Below are 14,482 nucleotides of genomic sequence, written 5' to 3'. Positions count from 1 at the left end.
TAAGTTCTCCCTGAGATCCTCACCTCTCTCTGTGGCTTGTAGTCTCTTAATGGCATCATTTAATCTGTTTTTGAGGGCACTCTTCCTTGCTAGGGCTCCACCCACGCGCCTACTGGTGTCAGCCACTGCCTCGTCATTGCCTGTGGAGAAGAAGCCAAAAAAAGTACAAGTAGGGCAAAGATGCCAGGAAAGAAATCTCCATTGCAACAAGGAAAATTCTGGTTTGTACCACTAAGTCATCTGCAATATTCTGAATATGATATAAACATAGAACACCAATTCTGGAAAGCGGCATTTCAACTCAGAGGTAAAGGATTGCAGAAAACTTGTAACACTGCTTGGGAGTGATTTAGGATGTCATAAAGTAACTCATACGGATGTACAGATAATGGCTAACTTTTTTGATTGAAAAATATAGCACTGCTGTGACTAAAAACCATGAGCAGCACGACTGATAAAGAGCTGAAAAGATCTATCTATACTTATGGTGATAACTGGTTAGATAAGAATAGTTATTTTTCTTGATTGTTTTAATAAATTTTAATTGATACACAACACACATCTAGAAAAGGGTACACAATTATAAGTGTACAGCTTGATGAGTTTTCACAAACTGAACACAAAATATAACCAGCGCCCAGGTCAAGAAAAGCATTTTTAAAAGCATTATTAGCCCGTTACGGTTTCCTGGGACCTCCATGATTACCCAAAGGTGACCACTATTCTGAATCCTATTTCCGTACGTTAGTTGTATCTATTTTTAAGCTTTATTCAAAAGAAATGATAGAGTATTGTAATTTTTTATATCTTTTTGTATCTCTGTCTTAATTTTTATACAGTTGTAAGTCTTGATATTGGGTAGTTTAAGTCTTCCAGTATTTTTTTTTTTTTAATTCTTCAAGACTGTGCTGGCTATTCTTGCCTACCCCCATCCACCCCCATTTCCAAAGAAATTCTAAAAGCATCCTGTATACGTATATACAGTTCTGGTACTTTGATTGAGATTATATTGAATCTATAAATTTTGGCAGAAACTGTTATTTTTACAAATTCAAGTCTTCCACTTAATGAACAGTTTTTATTTATTCTTCCCTAGATCTAAATTCTCATTTTGATCTCCATTTATTTAGATCATCTTTTAATTTCTTCAGTAGCGTATTATAGTTTTATGTGTAAAGATCTTAGCATCTTTCATCAGATTTATTCCTAGGTAATTTATGTTATTGCAAATGGTGTTATTTTTAAAAAAGTTAATTTCTAATTGTTTTACATAAAATTAAACTGGATATTTACACATTGAATTGATAATGTGGGGAATCCTTGTTTTATTTCCAATCTTAATGGAAAAGCTTTCAATATTTCAGTATGAATATCGGTTTGTTGAATATTATTTTATTATTCTTTATTAGATTATGGAAGTTTCCTTCTATTCCTAGTTTGCTATGAGTTTTTTAAAAACATGAGTGGGTAGCGAGTTTTGTTAAATGATCTTCCTGCATGTAGTGAGATAAGCATATGAATGTTCTCCTATGTTCTGTAAATGTGGTGAATTGCTACTGATGTTTTAAATGTTAAAATATCATTGAAATCCTGGAATAAACCTAACTTGGTCATGTATTACCATTTCTATGTATGCTAGATTTGATTGGCTAATATCCTGATTAGGAGTTTCACATCTCTGTTTAAGAGAGAATTTGGCTTATATTTTTCCTTGTTTATAACATCCTTAGGTTTTGATATCTAAGTTTTGTTGGCTTCATAGAAAAAAGAGAGTATTTCCTCCTTTTCTATTTTCTGGAAGAATTTATGTACTAATAGTGTTATTTCTTCTTTAAGTGTTTTGGAGAATTCACTGGTGGAGCCATCTGAGCCTTGAGATTTCTTTGTGGGAGGGCTTAATTACTGATTAGATTTATTATACACATGTATGTACATACAATTCTATCAGATTTTCTATTCATTCTTGCATCAGTTTTGATAATTAGTCTTTTTCTTAAAAAATTATTCTTGAAAATGTACTTGTAGCATAGACCCTAACTGGGGCTACCTTGGCACAAATCTAAACAAGTCATGATGTAATATCTTGTCACCTGAACTGAAGGATCAACTTTCCCAAGAATTCTTGTTTCATGCTTTGTTTACTTCCAAAGCATCAGGAAATGTGTGTTTCTTGACAAACAAAAAAATAATTTCTCCACTTCCCCTTCTTTTCTTTTACTCCAATGGGCTTGCAAATATATACTCTCCCATGGTGTACTGTCTCTTTTCAATTATACAGTCTTGGTGTGCTTGGTTTATTGTTCAGTTATCTTTTCCCCATACATGTACATAATGGGCATATATGGGTGATGCTTAGTTGATTCTGTCAATGTACTTGTACCAAGTACAACGTAACCAAAGTACAAGCACTTCTTTCTTGTTTCCTCTGGGTAGTGCCAATAATTTCCCAGAATTCAAGGAGGGTCTTAAACATACTTTGTTGCTGTTTTGAACCCTCTCTCCCTCTTTTAGTTTCAATTTTTGAATATTGTGATGCAAGCAATCTATTCAGCTCTTCCTTTTGGGTCTTGTTACTGCAAAAAACACTGGCTGATATACTGAGAAAGAATATATTTAACTATATATGGAGTTTTTGATAAAATAGGAGAAAGAAAGTCGATTTGGGGCTGGATGGTTATAAGAAGAAATGCTTCATAAAAAGTCTGTCCTAGGGCTTCCCTGGTGGCGCAGTGGTTGAGAGTCTGCCTGCCAATGCAGGGGACATGGGTTCGAGCCCTGGTCTGGGAAGATCCCACATGCCGCGGAGCAACTAGGCCCGTGAGCCACAACTACTGAGCCTGCGCGTCTGGAGCCTGTGCTCCGCAACAAGAGAGGCCGCGACAGTGAGAGGCCCGTGCACCGCGATGAAGAGTGGCCCCTGCTCGCTGTAACTACAGAAAGCCCTCGCACAGAAACGAAGACCCAACACAGCAAAAAAAAAAAAAAAAAAAAAAATTATTAAAAAACAAAAAAAAAACCTCTGTCCTATTTGGAACCCACTGTCTTATATAGACATTTTTCATTTTACAAATTAATTCAGTAGAAGATTTTAAAAGACAGCAGCTTCCTGAGTTTATTACAGATGGCTATTTGATGTAGATAATGAAAAAAAGGAAATCTGGTAAATAAAGATTACTGATCATTGAAATTCATTTGGAAATGAATTAACAGTAATATGAAATTACAATGTAACTCAATAGATGAAATATGGTTCAATTTGAACATCTGAATTTATATTACAAACATGCATATTTCCTAAAGGGAGGCAAGTTCTGATCCACACAGTCCTAACTCCCCATCAGTGTCCCTTTGGCAAATAAACATATGAAGGGATTTAACCAAACAAGATCATGAAATAGGTGGCCAGACCTGCAAAATATTCAAAGAGACCAACGCAGAGAGATTTATCTACACATAAAATATGGAACTTTGAAGAGATAGCATTATCAGAATAGAAAAATTGCTTTCATGAGGTTCAACAACTCAATAATGACAGGATTGAGAAAATACCTTGCAAATTATCAAGGAGAATAAAATATTTAAGTCACTGCATCGTGAAGACCCACATACTCTGGTCTTCACAAACAAAAGCAATACATACATATGACAACATTTATCCAAAAATATCTTACTATAAGTATTCTAATTCTTTACTGCTAACATTCTAATTCTTTTCTAAAGAGCATGTTTAAGACTAAACTTGTATAATGAATTAATTAGAATGAAGAAAGAGCATTTTTATTGTCTGTTTACCCAGATAGTAGCTGCTTTACGGTAATTAAATAGTTAAATAGTCTGCATATGAAAAACAAATGCATTTATTTTCTCTATATAATGGCTCTACATTTAAAAAAGAGAGAAAATGTACAGTTAGACTTCAGGTTAATTGCTTTGATAAAATCACATGAAATTTTCAGTTTCAAACTTGGTCTTTGTTTTTAGGTGGTAGAAGTTAGCTAGATAATGGATTTCCAACCTCATTAGTCAATGCTCGAAAATCCTTAGGAATGAGCTCATTACCTCAGAGATGAGTAAGGTTTAGTAAAATTCTTAGTTTGATTGTTTTCAAGAGTAACTCATAAGATTCAAAACTAACTGAAATGATTTCACTTTTATTTTTTCCTCCCTCTCCCACTCTGAGATGTGCTTGATTTAGCAGGTGCAGACACCAGCCTTTGGAAGTGCTTTTTTCCATATGGTCATTAGGCTTGTCCTAAATACAGCAAACTTGTATAACACAAACTACAAGAAAGTGCAAAACACCAGATGGCTTTGTGGTAGCCTGTCCTCCTGACTCTCACAGTGCTGACCCATCCTTTCATGGTAAAACTTTAAAGGGCCTTCTGAATTGTTCAAGGAAGGTTACATTATGTGCAATATAATTTTAGTGTTAAAGTGTATTTTATGGTACTATCTCCTTGAAAATTGGTATTTATAGTAAGTTTCTATTAATTAGCCTTTTTGATTAGCAAGAATATCCACTATATGTTGGATAACTATATGTTTCCATGTAATTTTACTACATGGAATTTTTTTAAACCACAATTTATTTGAAAATATCTAATACCTGCTTTTTTATTATTCAGATGAAATATAATTTATTCTTTAATCCTAGCATTTTGAAACCTCTGTTTATATGCAGAAACACTGTGTGAAAGGAGGGAAGCAGCTATAAATCAGAAGGAAGACAGGAAAGAGAAGATATTTACTAGAATTTGCCCTTGCTTGCAGCTCTCTGGCTTGATTGAGGAGGTTCTCACTCTCATCTTTATGGTAAATGATTTGCGTATCAATCCCACTCACAGCCTACAAGGAAATTGGATGGAGAGAGTAAGAATGACAGCAGAAGAAATCAACTTTTCATCATTCTAGGATTTCAATGATACAGTTTATCTGCTAAACACCAAGCAAAATTCATACAGCTTCATTTTCATAGCTCAAAATCAAGGTCAAATGTGAACATGAGAAAATAATATCCTTGACATTTTCAAGATAAATGGTTTTTGAGGAAAATTCAGTGAACTTGGAATAGTGCTTGGCCAAGGGCCCACCAAAGTGCTTGTCATGAAAACGCTGTTGAATAAACAATTTTTGAGTTGAGGAAATCTGAATGTATGCATAAAGTATCTTTTCTATCAGCAGGAACTAGTCTTAAATATTTTTTATTCAGGAACTTTGGTTTAAAAAAGCTGTCAAAGAAACTGGCATTTGCTGATTGGAGTATGACACACCTTGAAGAATCTGCATTACTGAAACATTCATAACATAAATAAAATGGTCTTTTCTTAGTTCTCCTGCCCTTTCTGCCATTTGTATTACGTTGGAAGCTCAACAGATGACATTAGGAAACAGAAAAGTCATAAGCCAGGAAAAGGCAACATATAAATGAATGTTAAAGTAAGGGAATACTCACATCATATATTCGATCAGTGATGTTCAAAGCCTGTTCTGCCGTTTCGTTGGCTTCAGTAACATAATTGGCAATATTTTCATAGACATTTGAAGCGTCCAAAGCCTTCTGTACCAGCCCATTCACATCTGAACTGTGCAAATTCCTGTTAATAAACAAACGTGGCATTATTTCTCCTTCTTACCTTCTTGGGAAATAGGGCCATTTTTAGGGCCTGATTGGAGTACTTCTGGGACCAAAGGTACTTCCTTCCTGTTATTTAAAGTTACCTGGCTGGGCAAGGTTTTCCCGAGCTGCCTTTCCTAGGGGCACATTTTCTTTGCATTCCTCTACTTTTGGTTCCCTCAAGGCTTCACCTTGTTTTGGCTCCTTGGCAACTGCCTGCCTGGTAGTAGCCTCAGGGAAACGAAATGCTGATTTAAAAACAGCGTCTGCACCTCTTCACTCAAGAGTTTGTTTACGTGGTGGCGTCAGGCAGAAGAATGAACCCACAATCATCCCCACCTGCTGCTTACCCGAATCAGCATTGTTATTCCCTGCCTGGCAAAGAAACTAAGGCCCTTGGAGAGGGTGCATAACCTCAGCTGGTGTTAAATACTAGTTGGTTTCACTCTATTCAATCTTTTTTCCTTCTTTTATATAACAGATCACATTTTTCTTTAAGCAAGGTTATAACACATATTGAGCATCACGTGCAGACACTGGGCTAGCCCCATTCCATATATTTTGTCTCTAAATCTTACCACACCCATGAAGTTGATATTGTTATTCCTTTTTCCATAAAAGTTGCTGAGGCTCTGAGGAAAGGTGCATAGCTTGCCCAGGGCAAACATGGTTAAGCTCTGTCTCACTCCTGAGGCCCAGCTGCCCCCACTTAAGTGCACAGCCTCATCTCACAACCACCCCTGCCCTGACACCACGTCCTCTGCCTTTGTCCCTTCTGGCCCCTGTAAGGTTCCTCTAACATGTACTTACACCATGGTGCACTGGACACCTCACATAGGGGTTGATAACAGTATGTGCCTCAGAGGATTCATATGAGGTCTAACAGGGATAAAATATGTGTAATGCTTGGTTCCATGCCTGGCATCCAGTAAATCTCAGGATTTATTTTACCTAAACCATTTCCTAAATGGAAATTTCAAACTGTAAGTGTATCCACACAATAATTCATATTATTGACAAACACTTCTTCCTCTATAATACAAACTCCAGACCCCTCTTCTGCAGCTCATCCTGAATCCTTGTCTTAATTTTATTCAGTCTTAAATCCACCAGTTCCATACTTTTTTCCCAATTCCATAAATTGATGACTAGTATCACTTTATTCATCAGTAACTTCTCAGAAGATTCTCTGTGATGCAGTACATGACACTGCAGATCCTACACTGGCTCCTCTCTTCACACCACCCTGACCTATTGAGCTCAGCCAATTGTTTCTCAGCCTCCTCCAACCAGTTTCAGTCCCTGTACACCGGCTTAGGCTCAGAGGAACTTCCTCTGTATTTCCTTGGCAACTTTCTTCTTTTTTGTCCGAGTTCATCATCATTCTGGCTCCTCTGCAGTAGGGCTGACATCCATTCAGGGGCCCACAAAGACGCTTTCATGTTAACTTTTTTTAAAATCAGAAGAAAAAAATGAGGATAACAATAATGATTACATTAGCCTTTATACTAATGTAGTAATGACATATAATTAAAAAAATTTTTTATGGCCCATGAAGGTCATAACGCAGCCCTGCTCTGCAGAGGAAATACTGATCCAAATGCCTGCTACTTAAATCTCCCCACAACCCCCTGTTCTCAGAAATGGCACAGAGAGTAAAACCTGAGGAAGTTTTAAAAGAAAGGGATAAAAGGTATAAAATGTTACCAATATTTATTAATATTTAAAAATTTTGCTGGCTAGAGTGGTGAGCAGATATATCAAAGAGCTTGAAACAAAAAGCCTTTATTACTTTGTTTTCATTACTAGGCACAAAACAGGTGCTACATCAAGATACAAAATAAAGATGTGCTTTTGAAATGGAAGCTTCTTGATGAATTATGTTTATCTCTGTTTGAGGCAAAACATGTAAATCACTGGGCACACCAGATAGATGTTGAAGAATAGTCACATTTTGAAGGGAAGACGTCTATAAATTTGGATGTTTTCCTGAATATATGTAGTCAGAAATATGCTAAACATAAAAAAGGGACTACAGGGTGATTGATATTTCTGATCATGTTTCATGTAAAGCATGGCGTAACTTCCTTAGAAGTTCTAGCTAGAACACTGTTTGCTGCAGGGTTGAGAAGGTCTGTGTTGGGATCCCATTCAATGGGATGTAGTTACTAAATGACAAAAGAACAATGAAGAGAGCCACAGAATTAATCTCAAAAATAATAATCTACCAATAGAGTTGTTACCAAAACTAGTATTTTCTCCAAGTTCCATTTTATTGGCTTGATCAAAAGCACATTTCCTGGGAGCATGACACTGAGCTGGATACAACACCATCTCACACATCAAGGTTTTACCCATGATCTCTCCATCCCCACTCCCACCCCTGCCCTTGGCAATCAGGAAAGAAAGGTGATTTAAGTTTTGAACAGACGTGAATACTGGGTCTTATTTTATTCATGACCTTCACGATCCTTGTTTCTAATTGCCAGACTTGCAATCTTTCTCTGTAATGATCTCATTATTACCTATTTTTTCAGGGTCATGAATTCAATGCCAATCTTTTAGTACATTTCAATTAACATTAACTGAGTGCTTAGGACTCTCTTCTAGATACTGCGAGGAAAATTATCAATTGATTTTTCTCTTAACAGGTGTTGAAATCAAATAGTTCCTGCTGGGCACTGTGGAGTGGCTGGAGTACCTGCCACAAGCCCCACGTACTGCCAACTTCCAACCAGCTTTACTTAAGACACTTGGGTGTGGAAAGCTAATGCTGTCTCTGAAATAAATAGGTGATGATGGCAGAATTAGACCTTGCAGAGGGATCTGATTTACTTGATACTATTTTGGGCAGCAGTTATGTCCCTATAACTAAAATGTGTTAGGTTATCTTATCAATAATATGGAACAGAACTACCCCTCCCACAACACAGATCTCTAATCTGACAGATTTTTTAAAATCGAAAAACTGTCTCCCCAAAGCAACTGCAATAAACAATAATTGGCTCTCAGACTGGCCAACCAAAAAACAGAAAAAAAATAAGCAAACCCAACTCTAAAACCAAACTGCTAACACTGTATCCCAGCAACCCTGTCATGTGAAATTGAATAAAAATAAGTTACTCAGCCTATAAAGATGTTTGCATTTCTAAAACCAGGATATTACCTGCTCAATTCATCAGCCTCTTGTTGAAGGTTCTGCGCATGGTCAACAGCCTCCTGAACTAAATCATGACTGAGGTTGCTTAGGTTGGATAGTTTTCTTTGTAGTTCATTTTTGGCTCCATCTATTTCAGCATAAATCCCTGATGCATTCTAAAGAAAATATTTAAAAAAGAATTGAATTTAGAGGGACTTAAAATATTTTTCCCACGGAGCACCAAAGATAATCTCTATTCCTCCTTACTATGAAGTTCAGTAAGTTTCAGGACAGATCTACAAGAGTCTAAAAGGTTATACATAGATATTTATCTACTTGCATCTTCAACTCCTTCTCTACTGATTGCTTCCCTAGCATTCAGACATGCTCTGCCATCTCTCATCCGAAAAGAAAACTAAACAGAAACCCTCCATTGTCTACACTTCTCCCTAATGTTATTACCCTACTTTTTTATTCCTTTCATAGAAAAATAGACACCTTCCCCCCCCCCCCCAAAAAAAAGTGTTTCTGCATGCTATCTCTATCTCATCATCTTTAAATTCACGCTTTTGACCTATTCCAGTCTGGTTTTTACCTCAATACTCCACCAACATAGAAATTCACTTAATGATTTCTGAGTTACTAAACCTAATGGGTATCATTCAGTTCTCATCTTATCTGACCTCTCAGCTGCATTTCTTTTGCTGACTACTCTCCCTGACACTCACCTTGTAACATGACCTCTCTTAATTTTCAATTCAACTGTAGACCTATGTTCTTAGCTAAAGACCCGCACGGGATGCTGCTGCAAATTTATGACTTTCAGCCTTGGCTGGGCCCTCAACGCTGAAAAGAATTCGCTCTCCCAGTCACTCACACAGTGACTCTAAACACTGTCACCATTCCAAAGCCAATAATAATTCCTTCTCCCACCCCTTTCCGATTCTCATCAGGTCACTTTATTTTCTTTTTTATTTAGAAGACATAAGCTAACTGTTAGTGGGAACACTTTTTTCCAGCTCCCAATGCGATGTTCCTTCCCTATGAAGGCAGCTCAATTAGTGGAACTACAGACCTTTTCACCTTTTCCGTATTCTGCCCTGCGAGGAGGAGTGGTTTATTTGCTTGGTCAATTTAGGGGATGACTATACAGAGCCTGAGCAGCTCCACCCTTCTGCTCTTGGGAGCAAGCAGCTAGCAGAAAGCTGAGCTTCCCTGTGCTCCTGCACACAGCAAAAGCTGTCCTGGGCAGAAGCCCCTCCCCGCCCCAGGAACCCTGCGGTGTTGCCGGTCTCGGTCTCGGTGGGCAGACCTGCCTAATTCTGGGATTGAGTATCAGCAATCCCACTTGGCTAAGAGATCTCTTAAGAAGCCACACCCTCAATTTAGCTGAAATAAAGGTGATATTCTTGGTCGTAATATTTACTGTTTATTTTTCAACTTGTTTAGAACTCGGGTGCTGAAAGGCGTACCATTTTTTGATAGCCTCTAAGAGCCTCCAACACCGACAACCAGGAGTTTCCCCAACTCTTTGCTACCACCCCCCAGCTCCCTCCCCAGCCAACCCTATACACTTACTTATAGCTACATCTTCCTCATATTTTAAGATGAAAAGTGTTCCTTTTCTGTACAAGGCATGCTCCCCTATTTTCTCAGTGCCCGTTTTCTGTTTTCTTGCTCCCTAGCTATTGGCTCTTCTCAGATATAAATATGCTTAAGTTCCTACTAGAAAACAAACAAACAATTACTTGACTCTAGCTTCCACTGCACTGCAGCTTCTTCTCTTGTGTTGATGAAGTGCTCACCACAGAAATGGTTCTTGCCCCAAGGTTCCCAATGTCAGACCCCATACTGCCAGGTCCATTAGACACTTTCCTGTATTTACTGGGTCTGGCTCTGGTTTGTGACAGTGTTGGTCACAGTCTCTGCCTTAAAACCCTTGTTTTCCCCAGTTTCTGTGATGCTGCTCTCTCCTGGTCTCCTATTTCTCTGGCCAGGCAGAAGACTTTCAAATCTGGTGTTCCTAGGGTCTAGACTCAGTCCTTTCCTGTCTGAGCGATCTAACTCCTTTCTCTGAACCCAGCCTTTTAGTCTTCTGATCCATTCTCCACCACCTTGCAGGAATGGTGAACTTTCTATTAAGCAAATCTGATCATATTATTTCCCTTCTGAAAATCAGCCACTTGCTTTGCATGAACAAATCCAATTCCTAAGCGAGGCTTCAGCAACTGACTCCTCCTCTTACCAATTTCATCATTTCTCACCACTTCCCACCCAACCACATCCCATGGTCCAAACTTCACTGATTGTTGTTTTCATGCTCCGTAATTTTTTCTGGCACCTGTGCCTTTTCACATATTTTCTCTGTCTGGAATAACTTCTCTTTGTTTTCTGTCTGATCCACCTGGAAAAGTTCTACTCATCCTTCCAAATTCAGCTCAGATATCACTTCCTTTATGAAGCCATCTCTAACCTCTCTAGGGTGAGCTGTATTGCCACATATTTCAATTATTCACGTGCCACACGACTGTAATGATTTTACATTATTATCCACCCACCAGATTATATAATCTTAGAAGGCAGGGACTATGTTTAATTTATTTTTATACTCCCAGAATGTAGCATAGTTCCTAGCACATAGGGTTTATGTCTATGGAGACAGTATTAAGGCTGTAGTCCATTTGGTTGGTCATCTGGGGAACAATACTTCGAAAAAAAAGTTTTTAGTTGTATAAGCAGAAAAAATACCATGGATATTCTACCTTTACTCATTAATTTGCTCAACAAATATTCATTGTGTACCCACTATGTGCCAGGTACTCTTTCAGGAGATAGAACGCATAGCTATGAACACAGTCTCTACTCTCAAGGAATTTACAATCTAGCAGGAATATACAGTAATAAATAAAACAAGTTGTTAAATAAGTGAACAAGCTAATTTCAGAGAATAAAAAATATTTTGAATAAAAGATAACAGGTACGATGGGTTAGAGAGTGATCGAGGGCAAGAGAACGACTTGGACTGAATGTTCACAAGGACACTAGACATTTGAAGATCTGGGGATAGCAGGTGCAAAAGTCCTGAGGCAAGAAAAAGTATGGTGTGTTTGAAAAACAGGGAGGAGTTGGACTGTATGAACAGGAGTGGGCTGAAGTGTAGTGAGGAGGGAGAGAGTAGGTATGAGGTCAGAGAGGTGGGCCACAGTAAGGTCACTTAGGGCCTCATGGGCCATGTAGCATGAGTTTGTTTCTTACTTTAAGTATCAGTGGAGGTTTTGTGTGGGATAAATAATGTTATCTGATTATGTTTTTAAAGGATTGTTCTGCTGCTGCATAGAGAATGGATCTTGAGGGGCAGGTGTGGAGGCAAATGAATCAGTAGGAGGCTCTTTCAGAAGTCCATGCTGGAGATGAGGAGACTTGGACTCATATTCAAGAGTAGCAGCAGAGAAGAGGGTAGTGGTCAGAAATCAGGATTCGGTTTGGAGGTAGGGCCAACAGGTCTTGTTGAAATGGGAGTGAGGGGAAAGGAGAAATCAAGAAGGACTCCAGAATTTTGATTTGAGCAATTGGATTGTGCCAGTTACTGAGCTAGGTGAAACTAGGGAAGAGGGTGTTATTCAGAATATGTTAAGTTTGATATGCCTATCACACATCTAAGTGGTAGATGAAATTGTGATTTAGCTACATACCACGCTGAGTTCTTACTTGAAAATGTCAAGTAAGCATTTGGATATAGAAGCTTGGAACTCAGTGGAGGTCTCAGAGCTAGAGGTACACATTGTGGAACCATATGCATCTAATTGTTCTTTAAAGTCATGGGATTCATTGCGACCAACTAGGGAGAGAGTATAAGTAGAAAAAAGGGCCCAGGACTGAGCACTGAACCATTCATTATCCAGAGCAGGGACCAACATGGCCCAGGGCCAAGTGTGGCCTGAGGCCTATTTTTATATAGCTCCCCACTAGGAATATTTTTTACATTTTTAAAGAGTTCTAAAAAACATAAAACCAAACCAAACAAAGAAGAATAAGGGAGAGCAGTTTTATGTGGCCTGCAGAGCCTAAAATATTTACCACATAGTGGACACGCAGAAGCGAAGCTAGCAAAGTTGGCTGAGAAGAAATGGCCATGGAGGAAGGAGAAGAATCAGATGAGTGGGGTACTGGAGAACCCAGGACAGGAGCTCCAAGTGTTTAAAAATAGAGAGAAGGGTAATTAGTGGCAGGGCTAACAAAGCTGAGGAGAGAGAGACAACCATGGTTTTGGCTATGTTGAGGTCGCTAATGACCTGGACAAAAATAGTCTCAGTGAAGGGACATGGAATCCCATTTGGAGTGGGTTGAGTACAGTAGACAGTGGGTGGCTGGAAGGAGGAAACAGCAACTGTAAATGACTCTTGAGATGTTTTGCTGTGAAGCAGAGTAATGGGGCAGAGATTAGAGGGGATGTGAGCAGGGCTTTTCTTCTTTTTAATTTTTAAAAGATAGGAGACACTAGAGTATGTTTCTATGTTGGCAGTAATGATTCAGTAAAGAGTAAGAATTGGGCAAAACAGAAGAGAGAGGGCACAGTTTGGGAGTGAAACCCAGCAACCATGTTTTTGAGCAGAGGAAGGATGGGATTCAGAGCATAGGTGGAGGGATTAAACTTTGGCAGGAGAAGGGACGTTTCACTAACTATAATAGGAAGGAAGGTAGAAGTGTAGATACACATGCAGGTAGACTGGTAGCTTTGGGGAGGGAAGATGAGGGGAATTATCCTCTCTTTGTTCCTAATTTTCAGCGAAGCATGAAGCAAATTCACCAGCCAGACTGACAGAAGGGGAGGTGGGTTTCCCACCAGTCATACTGGCTTCTCTGGTGTGGCCACGATGCTGAGGGTATTTGGGTTTACAGGGTTAAGGGATTAGAATTCTCAGGTGAGTACAATAGGGGAAAAGGTAGGTATGGAAGTAAAGGGTGTTTGCAAAGAATGATTATACTGATAATTTTAGCTCCTTAAGGAAGGAAGGGCAAATGAAATGGAGGAGGTTTTGGCGTGGCTAGAGAATTGGTGGAGTGTGCCTTCTAGAGTAAGTGAGATAAGAGGTGGTGCTCAGGGAGGGAGGTGCTTGATACTGGGATGGAGGTGCTTGATATTGGGATTTGGGAGAGGTACTCTTAGTGATGACAAGATCTGGGTCTGGTCATACTAGGGATTACAGAGGTGGATGGGAGGAAAAGCTTGTTGGACAGGAAAAGTTCAAGGAACCGGAGGTCTGAGAGCTGGTGGACTCATCCATCTGGAGTTTGATGTCACCAAGGATAGTGGTGGGAGTAGGGATGGAGAGGAAGACAGGGATGGAGAGGAAGCTAAAATAGTCAAAGCATGAGATGGTGATCAGATGACTTTAAAATAATATCCTTTTAAAGGTAATAAAAATGAGCTAGGAGTACTTTTGTGGGAGAGGAACCAAGACGGTGGAGTAGAAGGATGTGCTCTCACTCCCTCTTGTGAGAACACCAGAATCACAACTAGCTGCTGGACAATCATTGACAGGAAGACACTGGAACTCACCAAAAAAAATACCCCACATCCAAAGACAAAGGAGAAGCCACAATGAGATGGTAGGAGGGGCGCAGTCAGAGTAAAATCAAATCCCATAACCACTGGGTGGGTGACTCACAGACTGGAGAACACTTATACCACAGAAGTCCACCCACTGGAGTGAAGGTTCTGAGCCCCA

At 39.0% G+C, this 14,482-nt stretch overlaps 1 protein-coding gene across 7 annotated transcripts in view; it reads right to left on the bottom strand.

The window, feature by feature from the left end:
* Positions 1–14,482, bottom strand: part of LAMA4 (laminin subunit alpha 4) — a 147,798-nt gene that overhangs the window by 39,150 nt on the left and 94,166 nt on the right. For all 7 annotated transcript variants that reach the window (XM_059941382.1, XM_059941381.1, XM_059941380.1 and 4 more), the window contains 4 exons: positions 8,781–8,929; positions 5,453–5,594; positions 4,749–4,845; positions 24–140 (listed from right to left, as the gene is read on the bottom strand). In XM_059941382.1, the coding sequence (XP_059797365.1) occupies positions 24–140; positions 4,749–4,845; positions 5,453–5,594; positions 8,781–8,929 (505 nt within the window). The remainder of the gene's footprint in view (positions 1–23; positions 141–4,748; positions 4,846–5,452; positions 5,595–8,780; positions 8,930–14,482) is intronic.

The sequence above is a fragment of the Balaenoptera ricei genome, chromosome 12, assembly GCF_028023285.1.
Source record: "Balaenoptera ricei isolate mBalRic1 chromosome 12, mBalRic1.hap2, whole genome shotgun sequence".
NCBI lineage: Eukaryota > Metazoa > Chordata > Mammalia > Artiodactyla > Balaenopteridae > Balaenoptera > Balaenoptera ricei.
Note: the sequence above shows the minus strand (reverse complement) of the source record. Positions and strands in the feature narration are given on the sequence as shown.